We start from the raw sequence: 15,371 nt of genomic DNA on the forward strand, positions 1-15,371 counted from the left end.
CGTCTTGGTCTGTTTAGCTCAGAAAATGCCGCCCTCAATCTGATGCAATAGGCGACCGCCTAATCCTGCTAATGAGCGGGCCGGTCGTGAGTAGACGCCTTCTGTCCAATGACTCTTATGTGTAATGTAATGGAACTGAGAGTTTAAAATAAATGTAACTTTTTAGACAAAAGGAAATTACATACTACAGCACAAAGCCGACATTTAGGTGAATCAATATAACTTAAAGTATATTATTCGGTGACTGTGTAGTTAAAAATGGAATAAATCAATGCATTTGCAAGCGCTGGCTATTGAACCTTTATCTCTTGCTATTTGTCTCCATCTGTCGGTATTTTAGTAGTACACCCACAGGAAGTTATAAACGAAGCGTGCTTGGTAACAAACCGGGCGACAGAAGCGACTGCTGATTAAACAACACTGAATGAAACTGAGTTTTAAGGAAGCACTTACTTTACACATTTATTACACGTCGTAGCACGTGTTCCAGCACACCACAGAAACGAAGGGATTTGTGGCACACCGCAATTTGTAGGTATGAATGCGCATCTGATTGTCTTTACTCTTGTAAAAATAACAGTCCATGGCTGGCAGGCCATCGAATTAGCTTGCTAGCTAGCTCGAGCTGGATGAATGAGAGACACGCAAGTAATTTTTTCTTAGTAATGCCAGACATGATGTACATTTTTTGTTCAATCATCATTTGATCAGATCGCATCTGTGTGATTGATAAATTGCGGATAATAACTAGCTAGCTAACGTTTGCTAGCTAGCTAATTTATTGAATGGCGTGAGCTGAATCTATCTACGAAGATAATACTAGGCCATCCCTAACCTAAGTAGCTAACTAACAAACTATATGGTAGCCATATTAAACTTAATTTAGAAGTTGTTTTCATTGCAAAGTACTGGAAGCAATGAATCTCCAATAAGATTGCTTTGCTGTTCTGGTTTCTGGATGTGTAGTTATCTGAGAGTTATTATTGTGGTCTCGTACAGTTGTTGCAGGAGGTTCGCACCAGCATGTCTGTGTCTGTGATCATTAAATGGGGAGGGCAGGAGTACTCCATCAGGACACTCTCCGAAGAGGACACTGTGCTGGACCTCAAGCAGTCCATCAAGTCCCTGACAGGGGTTCTCCCAGAGAGGCAGAAACTCCTAGGATTAAAGGTCAAAGGTAAAAACCCATCTGTGGATGGCAGCTGTAAAGGCCAATAACTGTTTTACTGCATTTGAGAGTTAATTGGCACGTGCAGCACAGATTGTATGGAAGTATTTTCCCTCTCACGCTTCACACCGTTGTGGACTTCTGCCTTTTTCTGAGTTGTCTGGATATGGGATTCATCACGTCTTAATGGTTCTGTCTCTCTCCCAGGCAAACCAGCAGAGGACCAAGTGAAGCTTGGTTCACTGAAGCTGAAACCCAATACCAAGATCATGATGATGGGCAGCAGGGAGGAGAGTCTGGTGGGTTCCTCGTCCTTCTGCTCTTGTACTAAACTGTATGGTGAACCATTCCACACCGAGGACTGTGATTGGTGAAGCCTGCTTCCAGCTGTTTACCAGAAGCAATGTCACGACAAGCACTGACTTGCAGAGTTGATTTTTCTAACTTTAGCATGTCAAAGACCTTGGCCTCATAACACTCCATCGTTTTGTTTTGTGAAGGAAGAAGTTTTAGCACCTCCCCCAGAGAATGATGACATTGTCAATGACTTTGACATTGAAGAAGAGGTGATTGAAGTACAGAACAGGTGCAGTAGGACTTTGCAGATCCAAATAATTTATACTGTAGTTTCAGTCATACAAGTAATGAATTGATTCGGCTCAAACTTCGCTTGGCACTCTACGGTATGTTTTCTAAGATCACATAGTCAGTCCAATATCTTGTTTTAACTTAACGCACTTTTTTGTTTTCTTTAGAGAGGAGAACTTGGCCAAGATAGCCCGCCGTGTCAAAGACTACAAAGTGGAGGGGATGAACCCACCCAGGGCAGGAAAGAGTCTGTTGGTACTAGATGTGGACTACACGTTGTTTGGTAAGTAGGAAGACTATCAAAACTGCACTGGGCACTGCTGTTTGCCTAGTTAAGTGATTTAATAATTTCACAATTTTCTAAATATGAAACATATTTTAAGAATTTAGAGTATTATTGAAAGATTTTATACCCTTGTCCTTATGCAGTTTTTTTTTTTTTTTTTTTTAACGTTTGAGCATGTTTCTCTGTGATTTGTTTTATTCCAGATCATAAGTCATGTGCCGAGACGGGACAAGAGCTCATGAGGCCTTTTCTCCATGAGTTCCTGACCTCAGCGTATGAGGACTATGACATCGTCATCTGGTGTAAGTACCAAACTGCTTGTTTTGCTGTACATGGAAAGTTGAAGTTAACTGGCCCTAATTTGTGTTTAATTTGTTCTAGCTGCCACGAGTATGAAGTGGATTGATGCTAAAATGAAAGTAAGTATTCCCGTCTGATAAGTTTTATTTTTTATTTTTTTATCAGTCTCAATTTGTTGACTCTTCATGGCCAGAAAGGGGCAGTGTTTCCCCCAAAATATTTTTCACAACATATAAACTTCCATTGAGAGCACTATACACATGCATATTGAGCAGCAGTGATTTAATATGCGGTATTGACCTGTAGTATAGAATGTCAGATCAGATGTTGCCTTCCTGTTGTGGTGTATGTGACTGTCTCACCGTGCCCTCTGGTTTCTCAGGAGCTGGGAGTGACAGACAACCCTAACTATAAGATCACCTTCATGCTGGACAGTGCAGCTATGATCACGGTGCACACGCCTAAGAGGGGTGTAGTGGAGGTGAGTGGGCCTACACTGGAGCAGACAACCTCATAAATCCCACTGATTCATGTCCCAGTTGCCTGATGGAACTGTCTCCAGTCAGTGTTGTGGTGGGTGTGTTTCAGGTGAAGCCTCTTGGGGTGATATGGGGAAAGTACAGTGAGTTCTACAGCAAGAGGAACACTATCATGTTTGACGACATTGGCAGAAATTTCCTAATGAACCCACAGAACGGACTGAAGGTAAGTTCTGGTAGAACTTACATTACAAGACCGGGTGTTTCTTTGCTTCACTTGCGGTTGTTTGAGACGCCATTTATTACCATTGGAGGTGTGGATTTTTTATTTAACCTTTATTTAACTGGGCAAGTCAGTTAAGAAAAACATTTTATTTACAATGACGTCCTACCAAAAAGCCTCCTGTGTGGACGGGGGCTGGGATTTAAAATAAAAAGTGTGTGTGTGTGGTGTGTGTGTGACAAAACACACATCACGACAAGAGAGACAACACTACAAAAAGAGAGACCTAAAACATAGCAAGGCAGCAACACATGACAACACAGCATGGTAGCAACATGACAATAACATGGTAGCAACACAACTTGGTAGCAGCACAAAGCTTGGTACAAACATTATTGGGCACAGATAAAAGCACAAAGGGCAAGAAGTTAGACACAATAATACATCACACAAAGCAGCCACAACTGTCAGTAAGAGTGTCCATGATTGAGTCTTTGAATGAAGAGATTGAGATAAAACTGTCCAGTTTGAGTGTTTGTTGCAGCTCGTTCCAGTCGCTAGCTACAGTAAACTTTCAATAGTCTGAGTAAAATCTGCTCCGTTTCGGAGGTCGTGGTACTTTCTGGATGGAGGATTAAAAGGGAGACCAGCTCACCCCGTTATGAGGTTGTCTTACTCTACAGGTGTATAACATCATTGTCGTCCATCAGTTCAGTTTGATAGTTAGAAAACATATTGCATTTAGAACGCGTTGCAAAAATGTCACTAAAGGGGTGAACCAATCAGTTCTCCTCACTGGTTACGTGGACAGACGTGTGTATTGACTGAGGTGGAGATGCTGTGGTATCCACTGGAGCAGACCAGTAAAATGCCTACACGTGTAATTAAACTTATATGGACCCCGACACTAATTAGAGGCTGGCGTAATATTTGCTCAAATGTGATGGCCGGCCATTATAAGAGACCAGCGTTTGTTTGAGAGGCTGGGCTCTATATTAACAAACCTAACGTAATGCTATCGTAGCGCTGGAAGTCCAGCCATCGTTACCACTAAGACCACATGTTGGTTGGGTTTTAAATATCCCCACCAGTGCTGCCTGAAATTAGCGTATGATTTTAAGAACACACCTCAGATATTACCACCCCACCCACCTCAGATATTACCACCCCTCCCACCTCAGATATTACCACCCCTCCTACCTCAGATATTACCACCCCTCCCACCTCAGATATTACCACCCCTCACACCTCAGATATTACCACCCCTCACACCTCAGATATTACCACCCCTCACACCTCAGATATTACCACCCCTCCCACCTCAGATATTACCACCCCTCCCACCTCAGATATTACCACCCCTCCCACCTCAGATATTACCACCCCTCCCACCTCAGATATTACCACCCCTCCCACCTCAGATATTACCACCCCTCCCACCTCAGATATTACCACCCCTCCCACCTCAGATATTACCACCCCTCCCACCTCAGATATTACCACCCCTCCCACCTCAGATATTACCACCCCTCACACCTCAGATATTACCACCCCTCACACCTCAGATATTACCACCCCTCCCACCTCAGATATTACCACCCCTCCCACCTCAGATATTACCACCCCTCCCACCTCAGATATTACCACCCCTCCCACCTCAGATATTACCACCCCTCCCACCTCAGATATTACCACCCCTCCCACCTCAGATATTACCACCCCTCCCACCTCAGATATTACCACCCCTCCCACCTCAGATATTACCACCCCTCCCACCTCAGATATTACCACCCCTCCCACCTCAGATATTACCACACCTCAGATATTACCACACCTCAGATATTACCACCCCTCACACCTCAGATATTACCACCCCTCCCACCTCAGATATTACCACACCTCAGATATTACCACCCCTCACACCTCAGATATTACCACCCCTCCCACCTCAGATATTACCACCCCTCCCACCTCAGATATTACCACCCCTCCCACCTCAGATATTACCACACCTCAGATATTACCACCCCTCACACCTCAGATATTACCACACCTCAGATATTACCACCCCTCACACCTCAGATATTACCACCCCACCCACCTCAGATATTACCACCCCACCCACCTCAGATATTACCACCCCTCACACCTCAGATATTACCACCCCTCCCACCTCAGATATTACCACTTCTCCCACCTCAGATATTACCACCCCTCCCACCTCAGATATTACCACCCCTCCCACCTCAGATATTACCACCCCTCCCACCTCAGATATTACCACCCCTCCCACCTCAGATATTACCACCCCTCCCACCTCAGATATTACCACCCCTCCCACCTCAGATATTACCACCCCTCACACCTCAGATATTACCACCCCTCCCACCTCAGATATTACCACCCCTCCCACCTCAGATATTACCACCCCTCCCACCTCAGATATTACCACCCCTCACACCTCAGATATTACCACCCCTCACACCTCAGATATTACCACCCCTCACACCTCAGCGCAAGAGAGTTCCTATAAGAGAGGTACATGACCAATCCTGAGCCAGGGTTGGAAAATAGACGTGTGAAGGCTTTAACAGGTCAATTGCAAACTAGCGTGTGTTTTGACAATAGTGATGGCTTAATTAAGGCCAGGTGAAAATAGAGCCCTCTGCGTTTTAATGTCAGTTTTCAATAATTAACCTTACCAAAACCTTACCAAAACCTTACCAAAACCTTACCAAAACCTCCTTGAGTCTTCGAGTTGTCAGCTGTCATTATGGTGTTAATTTTGATACAACCCATTTTCAATGTCCCCCCCTTTAGATACGTCCATTCATGAAAGCGCACTTAAACCGTGAAAAAGACAAAGAGCTCTTCAAACTGTCTCAGTATCTTAAAGAGATTGCCAAACTGGAGGACTTCTCAGGTCTCAACCATAAGCATTGGGAGAGGTGAGGTTACTGATTCTGCAACTAACTTCGTCTTAACGTACTTTCCTGTTGTTTTGCTGCTTCAGTCCTGACCTTTTCTCTTGTTCTACTAGATGATCATAGCTCTGTGACCATTGCTGTGTTGTATTTCTGCAGGTATCGCACTAAGAAACAGAGCCAGTGAGAGCATTGTTGTGGATGTGTGAAGGGATGGTCATTCCTCAACCAGGAACAGTGCTGGACACTCAAGCCCTCACCAAACCACGACTGCCCGTTTCTGACTGGGATCTGTTTCCTATTGTTTGGCTTGTTTTTTAAACTTCTGTTCTTCCCTCATCTATGTCTTTCTCTGTTGACTTCAGTCTGGGAGACACAGTAAATACTATACACCTATCAGTACTCAGTTTACACCTACCAGTACTCAGTTTACACCTATCAGTACTCAGTTTACACCTACCAGTACTCAGTTTACACCTATCCGTACTCGGTTTACACCTATCAGTACTCAATTTACATGCAATGTTTTTTTTGTTAGGTTTCACCCAATCGTTCTTTCAGATTAGTGACTGTCATCTGTAGCTATGCCACTTAACCTCAGAGTTATACGAACATGAGTTTGTTCTGTACTGATAGTGTTCTGTATTCTCTCCTCTACTCTCCCCCTGGCTCTCTCCTCTCCCCCTGGCTCTCTCCTCTCCCCCTGGCTCTCTCCTGGCTCTCTCCTCTCTCCTCTTCCCCTGGCTCTCTCCTGGCTCTCTCCTCCTGGCTCTCTCCTCTTCCCCTGGCTCTCCCCCTGGCTCTCTCCTCTCCCCCTGGCTTGCAGCTCTCTCCTCTGATACCACCATACCAAGTAGATGTAGTGAAGCTGGCACAGTCACCGAGTGAAGCTGGCACAGTCACCGAGTGAAGCTGGCACAGTCACCGAGTGAAGCTGGCACAGTCACCGAGTGTTACCGAGTGCACAGTCTGACACTGAGGTGGATTCGGCCTCTATTAGGAGTGTGACGTCCATTTGCTGCTGCTGGTCACAGAGGTCATTTCAGAAGGAGACGGGTGACGTTGTCCATCAGACAGTTTTTAGTTTTTCCTCATTGTCTGTTGACATCAGCTATGCTTGCCTGGAAACCAAATATATCTCTGCACCTGGTTACACTGTATTTTTTTTAAAATATGATTCATTTGACCCAACTTTGATTTGAACTGAACATTTCTTTCATATTCTCAGGCAATTGTTAGGTCCACTGAACCAAACAATAGTTGTTGTAGTGGAGTGACTGAAAATAAATGGGGAAAAGGCACTTAGAGTTTTTGTTTGGGGGGGAGAGGTTTTTTGGCGGGGGGGAGGGGGCAATTAAAGGCATTGTGTTTGGCAGACTCAGCCCAAGCACTAGACACTAAACTCAGATCAGAGTTCTCTGCTTTTATGAGGTTTATTTGTAAATAGAATTGTATATTTTCAGTTGGAAGAAGGGATATGGTTCAGAACATTGAGTCGGACACCTTTCTATCCCTTACTAGTTGTCTCTTTAAAAGGCAACAGTCTCTGACAGTAATTCAATATTTGCTTACATTTGCTTTATCCATTGGCAGTAACACTGGAGCGTTCATTCTCTCACGTCATCCTGCAAAGTTATGCAATAAGCTAAAGATCAACTGCTATCGGAGGAAATTAATAACTGTTGCGGTTTACATAATATTTTAAACTATCTGTTTTGGATTGTAAATATTTATTTTACAGACTTCCTTACTACTTTGTTTTCTTGTAAACAATGTTTTGCTACCTTCATGTCGGGTATCAAAGGTAAATAAATATAAATATGCATTCCAGTTGTTAAATGAAGGTACTATCATTTTTATTTAACTAGGCAAGTCAGTTAAGAACAAATTCTTATTTACAAGGACATTTAACAAGCTGTGTATACTTACCCAGGCATCCCAGGCACTGAATACACATGTGGATGACTGACAATAGTAAATCATGTCTGTTGCTTAAGCAGCAGCACTTTAAAAAATTGTTAAAAAAGTTATATTTTTTATTTTTGAATGTTAAAACGTACCACCTTCCTGCAGTGAAGCCGCTCAACATTTACATTACATTGTCATCTAACAGACTCGACCTATTATTGGTTTAGTTGTCAGTTTGTCATATTGTTACCTCAGTTAAGTTTTCTTCACAATAACTTGGTTTCCTCATCTTTTACAAATCATCACATTCGTTGTGTCCTGTGATATTTAATTAGCAGACTGTTGTATGTCAGACAACATGAACATGTTTTAACAAGTGGACACTGGATTCCTGTTGTGAAAATATCCCGACTGTAAATTAAAATATTTTTTACAAAAGCTCCTTTTTCCAGTCTGATTTTTATACACAGTCTGTTACATTAGTGTAACCATTTGTAAAAAAAAAAACTAATTCTAGTGCCTTTAAAAAGGGATCATTAAAAAAAATATACAAATGACGATTTGCTGATTCCGATGCATGTATCTGAGTGCAGGGCTTTTATTTTTTCATCTATTTCATTATTTAGACAAATATTCATGCTACAGTAATGAAAAACACGAGATAAATAACATAAATCATGGTTACAGTTCAGAACTATTACAAATAAATCAAAAACTTTCCTTACATTCGAATTACAACAATCATAATATACTACATTGCATTTTATTCTCTTCGGTATAATGTAAAACAAAATATCTGTTGAGTGACGAGACATATTTGGATGTGATGGTTGAAGCTGAGTGTGTTGTCTGTCATCTGGAAGTGCTTTCCTTTTCACTATAAAGAGAAAGAAATTAGATATTTTTCTAGAAACTTCACATTAACTGAAAAATGATGTTGAAATAACATACTATTCAAACGTTATAGGTTGAGCTATCATACCTGTCAATGTTTCTTATATTTATGCTTTACCCTGTTGTACAAAGAGAGACACAAACCTTTCGTCTATGCACTGTTTAGCACTGTTGAAAGTTTGACACTGCTAAACTTCTCATAAAGCTGTGTATTACAGCTAATCAAATCAAATGGTATTTGTCCAATGCGCCGAATAGAACCGGTTTAGACCTTAGAGTGAATTTCTTACAAGCCCTTAATTAAACAAAGCAGTTTTAAGAAGAAAAAAAAAAAAACGTTTTAAAGTATTTACTACAAATAAACAGAAGAGAAAAAGTAAGCGAATGAAAAAGCTAGAGAGCTAGTGAAAAAGACTACTCACTCATAATGGGTCCACTGACACCAGGGACAGTCAACCAGTTCATCCTTCGCCCGGAGGCAGAAACGATACTTCTTGGAGCTGTGAACTACGGTTAACTTTGTTTCTTTGGTTTCCTTTAGAAGGACCTATATATCAAGAGAGGAGAGATGGTACCCTCACCTTAGAATTTCATCCCTGGTGATAATGTTCTTCTACACATTAATTCATGTATGAAGTCACAATTACAGAGTACCGTGTTGTAAAAGTAATGATTGTAAAGATTGACCAAGTATCACAGACTAGATTAAATGGTTCATCAAGACATTATCACAAATCGCGATGTTGAGGATTTCAAGAACAAAATTGTTGTTTAAAAATGGGCTTCTACCTGTTTTTCAGAGTCACAGCTGTCCCTGGCGTGGACCACTTTGACCTGGAATGTAAGGGGATAGTAAGAGCGTGGGAGGCTCCACGTCGCAGGGTACTCCCACTGAAAGGTGTTCCCCTCCACCTTGGTGATGTGGATCTTGTCTGTCTTCACTGACGAGGGAGAGAAGGAGACCAGACAGAACCAATATTACTGAACGTTTAAATTGGATGAAGCGGTGGCCATATGAATCCTATGATGTACTGCACAACAGAAAGCAACAAGGATGGAATGAGATGTACGGTATATTAACCTGAATGATGTGACAATGCTAATTCCAGTGAAGGAGTGTGGAGGACATGTTTTCCTTGGCCTTACTGTACCTATTTCTCGTATGTAGAACGGTGTAACGGTGTAGTCCTCTAGGAGGTAGTTGCTCCTGAAGTAGACGGTCAGGTCGATACGGGACACCTCCTCAGCAAAGGAACAGCTGTCCAGGTCCTCACAGGTCAAACCTGCACCATCACTGTGAACGGAGCAGGAGAAGTTTCTGCCAGAGAACCTGGATGAGGGACACAAATCTCCTGGTTAGCCTCGGGACTTCTCACTCTCTGAAAACAGACGCATGTTCAAACATAACAACAAATCAAAAGCTCTTCACAGAGAGTCAGTGGAGAGTCAGTGGAGAGTCAGTGGAGAGTCAGTGTTGAGTCAATGGAGAGTCAGTGGAGAGAGCGATTGCACTGTTGTAGTATTAACTTCGACTAGCATCATTCATGTAACAAGATCAAATAATGTAACCATCAGTACATGAGATCAACCCATTGGTCATACATATTTCATCTAGTGTATGTTTGATGACTTACTGTCCTACTTGGACCAAAGCAACAACAGCTGACGTCCGATACTTGGTCTTCTTCCAAAAGCAATGAAATGTTCCATTGTAATTTTTTGCCAAACATCTTATGTATTCTGGGTAAAAAGAGAAACAGAATGAGAAAAGGTGGAAACTCTCACACACACACACACACACACACACACACACACACACACACACACACACACACACACACACACACACACACACACACACACACACACACACACACACACACACACACACACACACACACACACACACACACACACACACACACACACACACACACACACACACCATTCTCATCTGTGTCATGTGACTTCTCCAGGACGCGTCTCGTTCTGTTGGGTGATGGTATGTCCTGCACCAGCACCAGAGTGTGGTTGAGGTAGTCTCCAGCAGCGTTGTGGCAGCTGTAGTTCGCTCCCATCATCTCCTCCACTTTCACCTTGATCTGGTTCCCGTGTCCTTCACGCTCACTGTCCTTCATCCAGATCACCTCTGTGTCCTGATAGGAGTCCCCACAGAGCAGAGGGACCTGCGTCTCAGTGAAGATCCTCAGATCCACCTTCACCACCTTCACTGAGAACCACATGGCCACCACTCTGTTTAGTACAGCGTTCATGTCGAACGTTTTGTTTTACACAAATGTTTGAACTTCATTAGTCTCCCGACATAGGAATATTATGACAGCGTAAAGTTATTCAATCAGAAGTAGATAGTGTATATGTCAGGAAGAGAAGACGGGTAAAGATGAGATATATTTATATATATATAGCCTGAAACATTCACCATTTGGCATGAGAGTCTCGATGGTCTCTGTCCCATACTGGCTGCTTGATGCCACATGAAGGATGAGATACACGACATGGTGTAGTAACATGTTCATCTGGTTGACAGAAGAAAAAACAACAGTACTATAAAGTTCATTTCTATGTATTGTATCTAAATGGTAATGACGTTCTCCCGAACCAGACAAAGTTAAATAGACTTTAATCAACAAGGCTATACTGTAGAAGTATGTCATGTCTTACCTTGATAATGAGATATGAGCAGAGTGTTTCTCCTGGCTGGATTGTAGTGTTGTCAGGTGGACCCAGCCAGTATTTATAGATCAGTGGAACAGAAGTGAAGCCTGCCAAGTAAGAGGAACTGATCACCTATCAGTCTCCTTTTTTTGAGAATGTATAGTCAGTTAAGGTAAGCACTAGACTTCTGAATGGAAGGCCCTATTTTCGTGACTTCTGTGGAATGGTGACTGATGTCACTACCAATGTAGTGGTGATGCAATCCAGTCATCAGCTAATGACCTGGTCACAAGTCCTGTGGCATCAGCAGTGGTAGACCCACTTTGGTCTAAGATGGACAGGAGAGCATTGTGATGTGTGGTTTGGGTTCCACGCGGTTCTTCAGTATAAAAGGTTTGTGCACACTTAAATCCCCTAAATACATTTCACTAGAGCAGGATTCAGGAAGCATGTGCTTTTTCTTTTTAATTTCTCCTTCCTTACGATGAAAATATGAATGAAGGTCAGTTCTTTCCTGAGGGAAATGTGCTTTGTCAGCACATACAAAACCTCTATTGACTTCTGCTCTGCTATACAGTACTGCAGCGTGAATAAATCATCCCAATATCCCACACTAGTTTCTCTTTCTGAAGGGGCATGACTTGGTTCTTACTGTGGGCTACATCCATAGGCTACATCCATAGGCTACATTCATAGGCTACATTCATAGGCTACATTCATAGGCTACACCCATAGGCTACATCCATAGGCTACATCCATAGGCTACATCCATTTATTTTATTTATTTATTTATTTATTTTACCGTTATTTTACCAGGTAAGTTGACTGAGAACACGTTCTCATTTGCAGCAACGACCTGGGGAATAGTTACAGGGGAGAGGAGGGGGATGAATGAGCCAATTGTAAACTGGGGATTATTAGGTGACCGTGATGGTAGAGGGCCAGATTGGGAATTTAGCCAGGACACCGGGGTTAACACCCCTACTCTTACGATAAGTGCCATGGGATCTTTAATGACCTCAGAGAGTCAGGACACCCGTTTAACGTCCCATCCGAAAGACAGCACCCTACACAGAGCAGTGTCCCCAATCACTGCCCTGGGGCATTGGGATCTTTTGTTTAGACCAGAGGAAAGAGTGCCTCCTACTGGCCCTCCAACACCACTTCCAGCAGCACCTGGTCTCCCATCCAGGGACTGACCAGGACCAACCCTGCTTAGCTTCAGAAGCAAGCCAGCAGTGGTATGTAGGGTGGTATCCATAGGCTACATCCATAGGCTACATTCATAGGCTACATTCATAGGCTACATCTATAGGCTACATCCATAGGCTACATTCATAGGCTACATTCATAGGCTACATCCATAGGCTACATCTATAGGCTACACCCATAGGCTACATCTATAGGCTACACCCATAGGCTACATCCATAGGCTACATCTATAGGCTACATCCATAGGCTACATTCATAGGCTACATTCATAGGCTACATCCATAGGCTACATCTATAGGCTACACCCATAGGCTACATCTATAGGCTACACCCATAGGCTACATCTATAGGCTACATCTATAGGCTACACCCATAGGCTACATCCATAGGCTACATCCATAGGCTACATCCATAGGCTACATTCATAGGCTACATTCATAGGCTACATCTATAGGCTACATCCATAGGCTACATCTATAGGCTACATCCATAGGCTACATCCATAGGCTACATCCATAGGCTACACCCATAGGCTACACCCATAGGCTACATCTATAGGCTACATTCATAGGCTACATCCATAGGCTACATCCATAGGCTACATCCATAGGCTACATCCTAGCTGTTTTATTTTTATTTCACCTTTATTTAACCAGGTATGCTAGTTGAGAACAAGTTCTCATTTACAACTGCGACCTGGCCAAGATGAAGCAAAGCAGTGCGACACAAACAACAACACAGAGTTACACATTGGGTAAACAAACGTACAGTCAATAACACAATAGAAAAAATCTATATACAGTGTGTGCAAATGGAGTAAGGAGGTAAGGCAATAAATAGGCCAATAGTGGCGAAGTAATTACAATTTATCAATTTACACTGGAGTGATAGACGAGCAGACGAGGATATGCAGGTAGAAATACTGGTGTGCAAAAGAGCAGAAAAAGTCAATAAAAACAATATGGTGATGAGGTAGGTAGTTGCCTAGCTGTGCCATATAACACGACAAGTCAGGTTTACACCCAGACATTAGAGAACATTTGTGTGAATTGAGGTTAGGATAGCAACCCAGGAAGTAGAACACTGAGACTAAACAGAACAAAGAGACCAAAGGGAACTGGAAATGGGTGGGTTGAGGTGAGAATCATGTGCCTACCTAGTATCTACCAACTCTTGAGTCGTGTCGTCTGCATTAGGGAACTTTGTCTTTGTGGAGGGGGTTCCTAGATGTGTAGCTAATAGCTGTATATAGTACATTTGTAACTATACATGCGGGTAAGAATTCATAGATTCTGAGGAAAAAGTAGGTAAAGAGTGTGAAAGTGGATTGGGAAAGTGGATTGCCATTCAGGGGTTTACTGTACCACAGGTGGAAACCCTCAGTCTAAATGTCCAATTTATGAAAGACTATTTTCAGGGATTTCCACAAAATGAATTGCCCTTTAATATATTTAATACATGTTTGATGGAGATTTAATCAAATCTACATTACCACACAGTTGCCTTTCAGTTCCCCCTCATCTATCAAACTCTTTAGTCACACAGCTCTCACATGGGTTATCTCAGCATGAGATACTGGTTACAGAAGAGTCCACATCCACACTGATAATATCTCAAATATGTTAATTAAAGCTTTTCTTCACTTAAACACGCTTTTGTGTGATTTATTTTTTAATATCTTATCCAGTGACATTCACCCATTAACTCAATCAGAGTTTGTGTTTTTACAGTAAAGACCCCTGACAAATCAAATTGTAATTGTTTCATAAAACAAGCTTCCTTTGGCTCTTCCATTTTGGCTCTATGTTGGAACCATTAGGATGCAGGGTAGAGATCAGTAGCAGCAGTAGAATCCTGCCCCAGATGAGATGGCCTACTAATTAGCCTAGCTTTGGCATGTTGATTAGATATGGCATCCGTTTACAGAGGAATGGATTACACCATCAGACTAATTGCAAGGGAGAGGCGAGCTGAGAGCATTATAATCTTTCCCAATGATTTCCTCTGAGGTGTTAATGTCCCTGTCCCTGTAGCTGTCCCTGTAGCTGTCAATGTCCCTGTAGCTGTCCCTGTAGCTGTCAATGTCCCTGTAGCTGTCAATGTCCCTGTAGCTGTCCCTGTAGCTGTCAATGTCCCTGTAGCTGTCAATGTCCCTGTAGCTGTCAATGTCCCTGTAGCTGTCCCTGTAGCTGTCAATGTCCCTGTAGCTGTCAATGTCCCTGTAGCTGTCAATGTCCCTGTAGCTGTCCCTGTAGCTGTCAATGTCCCTGTAGCTGTCAATGTCCCTGTAGCTGTCAATGTCCCTGTAGCTGTCCCTGTAGCTGTCAATGTCCCTGTAGCTGTCAATGTCCCTGTAGCTGTCAATGTCCCTGTAGCTGTAGCTGTCAATGTCCCTGTAGCTGTCAATGTCCCTGTAGCTGTCAATGTCCCTGTAGCTGTCCCTGTCAATGTCCCTGTAGCTGTCAATGTCCCTGTAGCTGTCCCTGTCAATGTCCCTGTAGCTGTCCCTGTAGCTGTCAATGTCCCTGTAGCTGTCCCTGTAGCTGTCAATGTCCCTGTAGCTGTAGCTGTCAATGTCCCTGTAGCTGTCAATGTCCCTGTAGCTGTCAATGTCCCTGTAGCTGTCAATGTCCCTGTAGCTGTCAATGTCCCTGTAGCTGTCCCTGTAGCTGTCAATGTCCCTGTCCCTGTAGCTGTCCCTGTCCCTGTAGCT

At 42.9% G+C, this 15,371-nt stretch overlaps 2 protein-coding genes across 4 annotated transcripts; one reads left to right on the forward strand and one right to left on the reverse strand.

Moving 5' to 3' along the window:
- Nucleotides 1-343: 343 nt before the first annotated feature.
- On the forward strand, nucleotides 344-8,314 carry LOC139537813 (ubiquitin-like domain-containing CTD phosphatase 1). Of its 2 annotated transcripts, none has more exons than XM_071339625.1 (11): nucleotides 344-531; nucleotides 1,000-1,177; nucleotides 1,376-1,467; nucleotides 1,669-1,754; nucleotides 1,924-2,039; nucleotides 2,246-2,344; nucleotides 2,424-2,461; nucleotides 2,725-2,823; nucleotides 2,931-3,047; nucleotides 5,865-5,992; nucleotides 6,128-8,314. In XM_071339625.1, the coding sequence occupies exons 2-11, from the start codon at nucleotides 1,024-1,026 to the stop codon at nucleotides 6,153-6,155; spliced, it is 957 nt and encodes a 318-aa protein (XP_071195726.1). In that variant the 5' UTR covers nucleotides 344-531; nucleotides 1,000-1,023; the 3' UTR covers nucleotides 6,156-8,314. The 2 variants fall into 2 exon arrangements, with proteins under 2 accessions (XP_071195726.1, XP_071195725.1); XM_071339624.1 differs by having other exon boundaries at nucleotides 345-535.
- A 144-nt stretch (nucleotides 8,315-8,458) lies between these two features.
- Nucleotides 8,459-11,889, reverse strand: LOC139537812 (interleukin-12 subunit beta-like). Of its 2 annotated transcripts, XM_071339622.1 has the most exons (9): nucleotides 11,453-11,889; nucleotides 11,211-11,307; nucleotides 10,716-11,000; nucleotides 10,405-10,510; nucleotides 9,922-10,100; nucleotides 9,560-9,711; nucleotides 9,193-9,317; nucleotides 8,859-8,889; nucleotides 8,459-8,753 (listed from the first exon to the last, which is right to left on the reverse strand). In XM_071339622.1, exons 2-8 carry the CDS (start codon nucleotides 11,305-11,307, stop codon nucleotides 8,862-8,864), a joined length of 972 nt encoding a protein of 323 aa, XP_071195723.1. In that variant the 5' UTR covers nucleotides 11,453-11,889; the 3' UTR covers nucleotides 8,459-8,753; nucleotides 8,859-8,861. The 2 variants fall into 2 exon arrangements, with proteins under 2 accessions (XP_071195723.1, XP_071195724.1); XM_071339623.1 differs by lacking the exon at nucleotides 8,859-8,889.
- Between the last annotated feature and the right edge of the window lie 3,482 nt (nucleotides 11,890-15,371).

This window comes from Salvelinus alpinus, chromosome 13 (assembly GCF_045679555.1).
Source record: "Salvelinus alpinus chromosome 13, SLU_Salpinus.1, whole genome shotgun sequence".
Classification (NCBI taxonomy): domain Eukaryota; kingdom Metazoa; phylum Chordata; class Actinopteri; order Salmoniformes; family Salmonidae; genus Salvelinus; species Salvelinus alpinus.

What these genes read in the sequence shown, in the direction of transcription:
- LOC139537813 (XM_071339625.1), top strand. Translation starts at nt 1,024, where the DNA reads ATGTCTGTGTCTGTGATCATTAAATGGGGAGGGCAGGAGTACTCCATC. An exon ending in TGTGGACTACACGTTGTTTG is followed by an intron (nt 2,040 to 2,245) that starts GTAAGTAGGAAG and finishes GTTTTATTCCAG; the next exon opens with ATCATAAGTCATGTGCCGAG. An exon ending in GGATTGATGCTAAAATGAAA is followed by an intron (nt 2,462 to 2,724) that starts GTAAGTATTCCC and finishes CTGGTTTCTCAG; the next exon opens with GAGCTGGGAGTGACAGACAA.
- LOC139537812 (XM_071339622.1), bottom strand. Translation starts at nt 11,307, where the DNA reads ATGAACATGTTACTACACCATGTCGTGTATCTCATCCTTCATGTGGCA. An exon ending in CGAGACTCTCATGCCAAATG is followed by an intron (nt 11,001 to 11,210) that starts GTGAATGTTTCA and finishes TGTGGTTCTCAG; the next exon opens with TGAAGGTGGTGAAGGTGGAT. An exon ending in GCTTTGGTCCAAGTAGGACA is followed by an intron (nt 10,101 to 10,404) that starts GTAAGTCATCAA and finishes TCCCTCATCCAG; the next exon opens with GTTCTCTGGCAGAAACTTCT.